We start from the raw sequence: 7,342 nt of genomic DNA, 5'->3' as shown, positions 1-7,342 counted from the left end.
GAGATTGGAAAGTTCGAGCTAAGTTTAAGACTTCGTAGTCCATTAGCCTAAACCTTGGGTAGTACACCGAAATTTAGGTTGCAACAAAGGTTGAAGTAGAAAGCAAGAAACTGATCAAGCCATCAGCTCCAACACCGGATCACCATCAAAAGTTAAAAATTTCATGCATAGATGTTCTTCAACCTCCAGCTCATATGGGAATGCTTTTCTACTACCGGGCCAATGGTGAAAACCATGTAGACGATACTTTCCAAAGGCTACGCCTTTTGGAGGAGTCGCTTTTGGAAACCCTAGCGATCTTCTACCCGCTAGCTGGTCGGTATGTCGAAGAAGGGCACTTTATTGACTGTAACGACCAAGGAGTAGAATTTGTGCACACCAAAGTGTATGGCCAGCTTGATCAGCTCCTCCAGGGAGACTGGAGGAGCTGCGACATGGACCTGCATGGCCGTTTGTCTGAGTTCCCTCTGGGACTAGCCGGCAATCCCCTAGTCGTGATTCAAGCGAACGTGCTCGAGTGTGGGCGACTCATGATCAGCCTGCACTTTACACACAAGTTAGGCGACGCATGCACCATGGCAACATTCATGAACTCATGGGCTACCGCACGCACAAGAGGAATCCATGAATTAGCCTCATCCCATTTCGAGCTGTCCTCTCTATTCCCAGTGATGGGGCCAGTGCAAACTCAATGGCTTCCAAGCCCTAGTGGAGTGAAATTCACGCTGAATCGGTTCATATTCAGCGGTGCAGCCCTTTCAGTAGTAAAACTAGCTGTGGCTAAAAATGCGCGCGTAGCAAGTGTGGAGGTCGTGTGTGCACTTATAAGTAAGGCGTTTTTAACCATGGAGTGAGCGAAACACGGCCGCCTAAGGCCCTTTGTGGTCAGCCAGTCAATGAACTTGCCCAGGGTGCCTTCGGTAACTTCTATACCATGATCGTTGCTCGACACACGATGGATCAGAACAACCTGAGTTTCAAAGCTTTTGTGGAGGTGATCCATGAAATGTTTTCAAGTGCCAAGACAAGGTTTGGGGCGATAGCGGATGGGGAGTTTGTGCATGGATATGGTAAATGATTCTGCAGCAAGACAAGCCCAGGGAAGGGTTCGCAGTGATGAAGAGAATATGGTGGTCTGTTCAAGCTGGTGCGGTTTCCCTTTGTATGACGTCGATTTTGGGTGGGGGAAGCCGGCATTCGTGAGCAACACCTGCATTCCTTTTCGTTCAATCCTTCTCATTGATAGTAAATCTGAGGGTGCAATCGATGCATGGATCAGTCTAAGTCAAGAGGACAAGATTCTTCTTGAGCAAGACCCTGACACTGTTGCTTTCACTTCCTGAAAAATCTATGGGGCGCAGCGGTTGTGTGCACTACTTAGATCTGGGAGTTGTTATTGCCTGCACCAGCGTCAGGCACCAATAAAGGTGGACGGTCCCCACCAAGCTATAGGAATCTTGCTTACTTAGATGCAACAAGCATTTGGGTAATAAGGACCTGCATTTCCTCGATAGGTATTTAATGGCTCCATTGAAATAAGGGAATAATCACTCAGTAGGGTTGGTATAATTTGGACAAGATAAATTCAGCGAAGTCCCCCCAATCAATCCTCTATGGGATATTAGTACTGGAAATGAATAATTACTAAGATTTCGTTGATTTCATAAATATGTGACAATTCTGATTAATATTTTTCAGTATATGGCCGAAATCTAAAAATGAAAAAGAAAATATTTTTCATTGTTTGGAAAGAAAAATGACTCTGAGCAGAATTATCCTCGAATCAAATTTTTTTTTTTTTTTGCCAGAAATGCTAACACTCAATGAAAAATTTCTAAACCCAATCAATCTCACGGTTCAAGAAAGAATAAAATAAAGAAGAAATAGAAGCCTCATAGTGGACTTTATCAAACAGGTCACACGCAAAGTATATCCTCCACCACCCTCTCGCCGACCAAATCACATATGAATGTGAAGTGGAGCAGCTCTTATGAGATTCAAGGATTTTTATTGTAGCTTGAGTCTCTAAAGCGCTCAAGGAAAATTAGGCACACGCATGGCTTGTTAGCGTAAACTTGCGTTGAATAGCAAGATTTGTGGGGATTAACGTAATTAGTAAGAACTCTAGCTTACAACAAAAATTCTTGGATCATGGAAAGGCTTCACCATTGATTCTGTAAGTTATATCTCATTTTTCTAAGTATGGTTCGAAGTCCAAAAGACAATAGATTCAATGCATCACACTCTAATGTGAAACCAGCCTTCATTCCTCCTTTGTTTTGATAAACCTTTTTGAAATATGTCGAAGATAATTATATTATTTTAAACACCTTGATTCCTTTTTTTTTCACGGTCCCAGCTTGAGAAGTTCTTTTTGTTCACTTATTAATAAGTTCAGTTTACTACCTGGTAACAACAAGAAAAAAAATGTTTAGTTTGCGCACACGACCTTGTGCCAAACCAAATTTAAACCTTTGATTTTTTTTTTTACCAGTTTTATTTATTTATTTTTGTCTCGCGATCTTATCAAGAAAACCTATTCACTAATAAACCTTTGATTTTTGTGTTTTACCAGGTCAAAATGGCTGTTGTGATATTCAATTTGCTACCGTTTCTTTTTCATTTTGCTAGCCGTCTTCACATTAATTCTCCTAGCTATTGTGACATTTAATTCGCTAATTGTTTCTTATTTTATTTTGCTAGCCGTTTTCAACTTTTTTCTCCTATAAATATTACCCGTTCTTCTTAGATCTACGCATTAGAAATAAACGACAGCCTCTCTTATTTCATTCCTGCTATAACCGAATAGTTTAGTGCATACTAACCGGAAGTTCTATTGAATCTTGGAAGATAGTCGCAACCCTCTGCATTCTCGGAAGAATGGTAACTGTCCCTGAAAACAGTGCTTGTACGCCTCAAACTTTCGTGATTTTTCCATCTACATGCGACGGTTCTTGGAATTTTCACAACAGATTTAAGTTAGGCCCACCTATGTTTTTATGAAGGCCACTTTAGATTTAGTTAATTATTTGCATCGTATACTCTATAAGGACAGGTATAAAAAAATGACAATCTATAGTTTCACGGTACGTTTTCTGAGTCCATGAATCAATTAAGTCTGGATCTGTATAGGTGACTCTAAATGAGAACAATTTGTACACAGTTGATAGAAGTTGAACCGATGACTGCAATTTCTGAACTGGAATTCCACGGACGTTCTGGCCAACTTGCGTTAAACCTTGAGGGCTGGCCTCATTAATTTTAGGTCAAACCATTGGCTAATTGCATTTAAATCAATCGCTGCCATTGATAGAAAAATTAACTTTTCGACTTATCTAGTAGCTGTGTCGTCATTCTTTTCATAATCGGAGTCACAATTTTATTATTGGTATTTCTCTATGGGGTCATCATCACATGGTTCTGACACTATCCCATCGGTTTCTCATCATTAAAGTATTTTCATGCAAACGGACAGAACATAGTCTCCGAGTCTGCTCGATTGCTAGTGTCTAATTATTGATTTACCGCAAGTTGCATCCCGTCCTTGTAGAAAAATGGAACTTCTCCGAATCAAAATACATCAACATGGCCTATAATCACATAAATAGTTTCGATAATCTGATAGAGAATGAAGAAAGATTAAGATTATTGGTGATAGAAATTTAATTTGCTGGGCTTCAATTAAGGTCTCTTGTACAAGAAAATCTATGCCAAATCTAACGATGGGCTTTTTTTAATGACAGCCTTTTACTACCTTTAATAGATTAGTTAAATGGATCGTTATCTAACGAGCATCTAATGACCAATCTTCACCGACCAGGTTTGAGTGCACCAAAAAAGGTAATCCCAATTTGTTGGGGAATACTGGAGCGATCGGAAGAGAATCGAGTATGAAGGTCGAAGTGCAAAGCAAGAAACTGATCAAGCCGTCTGCCCCGACGCCGAACCACCGTCGAAAGCTAAACATTTCATGCATAGATGAGCTTCAGCATCCAGGCTATGCCGGTTTCCTATTCTATTACCGGGTCGATGGCGAAAACCATGAAGATGATATTCTCCAGAGGCTTCACCGTTTGGAGGAGTCGCTTTCAGAAACCCTAGTGAGCTTCTACCCTCTAGCCGGTCGGTACATCGAGGAAGGGCTCTTTATCGACTGTAACGACCAAGGAGTAGAATTTGTGCACACGAAAGTGAACGGCCAGCTCGATCATCTCCTCCGGGGAGACTTCGACACGGACCTGCTCGGCTGTTTGTCCGAGTTCCCGGTGGGACTAACTGGCAATCCCCTAGTCGTAGTTCAAGTGAACGTATTCGAGTGCGGGGGACTCGTGATCAGCCTGCGCTCTTGTCACAAGTTAGGCGACATGTCCGCTATGGCGACATTCATGAATTCCTGGGCCACCGTGTGCCGGAGTGGAACCAACGAGCTAGCCTCGCCATATTTCGGGCTGTCCTCTCTATTCCCAGGGAAGGGGTCGGAAGCCACACGTTGGCCTCCACTCCGTGGTGGAGTAAAATTTATGATGAATCGGTTCGTATTAAGCGGCGCGGCCCTATCAAGACTAAAATCAGCTGCGGCTAAACAGGCACGGATATCGAGAGTGGAGATCGTGTGTGCACTCTTATGTAAGGTGTTCGTAACCATGGATCGAGCGAAACACGGCCGCCTAAGGCCCCTTGTGGTTTGCCAGTCGATGAACCTGCGTGGGAAAGTCAATCTCCCGATACCAACCGATGCGTTCGGTAACTTCTACACCATGGTCGTTGCCCGACACATGATGGATCCAGACAACCTGAACCTCGAGGCATTTGCGAGGGTGATCCACGGTACGTTGGCGACCGCCAAGGCGAGGTATGCAGCAGTAGCGGACGGAGAGTCGTGCGTGGACATGGTGAGCGATTCCACAAGAGAATCCAAGGAATGGGCCCAAAGTGATGGAGAGAACGTGGTGGCCATCTCAAGCTGGTGCGGATTCCCATTCTATGACATCGACTTTGGGTGGGGGAAGCCGGACTTGGTGAGCAACACCTGCATTCCTGTCCGCATGGTTTTTCTGATCGATAGCAAATCCGAGGGTGGAATCGATGCGTGGATCAATTTAAGCCAAGAGGAGAAGGTTCTTTTCGAGCAAGATCCTGACATTGTGGCTTTCACTTCCTGATTGATAAAGGTGGGCAAGCCAGCCCCACCAAGCTACATGTTTCTTGTGTATTTAGATGCAAGCATTGGATGTGTAACGAGAAATTACATTTGCTAGACAGGTAGTGACCGTACTATAAAAAAATTAAAATTTAAAATTGCCAAAATTAAAAGAATTTAAAATTTTTTTTAATGAGAAATTACATTTGCTAGACAGGTAGTGACATAAACAATTTTCTCTCTCTCTGTCCCAAGCGGCCAAACCTCCCTCAACCGCAGAGCAACCGGAGCCACCTCGTCCTTCGCTGCTACTGTCCTTGCAAAGGCAAATCTGCTGCGTTCTAGGCAGGCGTTGCCACCATGTCGTCAATGCCGTCGTCATTATGTCGGATCTTGAGGTCATCCTCTGTTTGTCTCACATCACCGGGACTTAGTGAGAGGCGACCTCACCTCAGCGACCAGTCCCAGGTGAAGACCAGCAAGGGTTGCCATCGCTGAGGCCGCCGGCCAGTGGAGAAAGATTGAAAGAAAAAAAAAAGAAAAGGAAATTCAAAATTTAAAATTGCAAAAATTGTTTATGTCATCGTTGGCCACACTTAGGATGGCAAACGTCGTGTTAGCCATTTTTAGCTAAAATTGTAAATGTTTAGGACTATATTAGTTATATTAAAAAGTTTATGATTGAATAGACATAAGTATAATAAACTTAATTTAGTGCTCTACTGTTGCAATGACACCATAACCATTTCCTTTGCCGTGATGGGGCCGGTTAAGCTTATTGGGCTTCCTCTTTTAGGGCTTGTAAAGGAATGGGCCTTCCCCTTTGTGCTTGATGTGAGGAATAATATTATATGATCACCACAAAATTTTTTTTAAAAGATCGAGAGAATTATCCAAACAAATTCTAAACATATTACTCATTCCTAAATTTTTCAATTTGATCAATATAATCTTAAACATTTTGACAATTTCTGAATGTAACCCATCTAACCAAATTCAAGTAAAATATTACTAAGGTGACAATATAATCAGCATTGACTGTCACATATGGTACGGCCAACACTTGATGTTGACAATCATACATGAAATGATATATCATTTTGCTATTTTTTTAAAAAATTTCTGAAGGTTTTTTTTCCCTTTGCTTTCTTTCGTTTCTTTTCTCTTTTTTTCCCTATTCTACTGCTCATATTCTTCTCTTTGTCAATCACCAGGGCTTCCATTATGGCCAGCGAAAGTCACTGGTCATAGGTTAGGTTGACACCTAGGTTTTGGTAAGGGCCGTGATGTTCTCAAGAGAAAGCCCAAATCTGAAAGTCATTGGTCACTTAGGTTTTGGTAAGGGCCAGCGAAAGTCATTGGTCATCGGTCCTTGTTGGCCAAAGACGAGATGACGACCCTCCCCTCAACTAGGTGAGGACTTGTCTTAGCCTATTGGGAGTGCCGAGTAAAAATTCAATACCTTAACTTGGGGAGATCATCAAGAGAAAGCCCAAATCCAAGTCTGTCAAGATATTTAGTTAGATCTACATTTACTCAAAATCTTAAATTAAATGAGTTATGGGCCAACTGTAATGTTTTAATTGCTCAACACTACACTAATTCTTTGATGTGTGACCAACACAGTTTTAGAGTGGTGGGCTTTGTAATGTAGCAATGCAGGTCCCATAGACTTCATCGTTTTAGAGAAAATGACTAGGGATAAAGTTGAGCATTGATAGAGATTCAAGTCGAAATATCTTGATGCAAAGTGATACTTCATTGAAGTGGAGTAAACTTAACACTAAGTTCATATGTAAGAGCAAAATTATTGAAATGCACGTGTGAGTTATGTTAAAAAAATAGCACATCCGAGAATTGATATGATGTGGAGCAGTTAGCATATTCGAATTGACCCATAACTTATTGGCTTAAACTTTTAAATGAAGGTGGGTTCAATTGGATATAATGATGGGCTCGGACTTATATTCTCGAAAGAATATATTGGGTTTATGTTGAATGTTCCCAAAAAGCCTATTGTAAAGATCTCCGAATCACTAAAAAATGAAACCTGTCCCTAGCATTATTTTGATGCTTATTCATCAAGAAGATCTCTAAATCACTAAAAGAAGAAATAATACAAATTTGCCCTCAACTTTGTTATGATGCTTATGTAAGAGTCTTCTTAATGTAGACTACATTAATTGATATTATAATTTATCA

At 41.4% G+C, this 7,342-nt stretch overlaps 1 protein-coding gene across 1 annotated transcript; it reads left to right on the top strand.

Annotated features, from left to right (window-relative positions):
- Positions 1-3,890: 3,890 nt before the first annotated feature.
- On the top strand, positions 3,891-5,162 carry LOC104455136 (acetyl-CoA-benzylalcohol acetyltransferase). The gene has a single exon (XM_010069978.2). The coding sequence runs from the start codon at positions 3,891-3,893 to the stop codon at positions 5,160-5,162; it is 1,272 nt and encodes a 423-aa protein (XP_010068280.2).
- The last annotated feature ends 2,180 nt before the right edge of the window (positions 5,163-7,342 follow it).

The sequence above is a fragment of the Eucalyptus grandis genome, chromosome 8 (genome assembly GCF_016545825.1).
Source record: "Eucalyptus grandis isolate ANBG69807.140 chromosome 8, ASM1654582v1, whole genome shotgun sequence".
Taxonomy (NCBI): Eukaryota; Viridiplantae; Streptophyta; class Magnoliopsida; order Myrtales; family Myrtaceae; genus Eucalyptus; species Eucalyptus grandis.
Note: the sequence above shows the minus strand (reverse complement) of the source record. Positions and strands in the feature narration are given on the sequence as shown.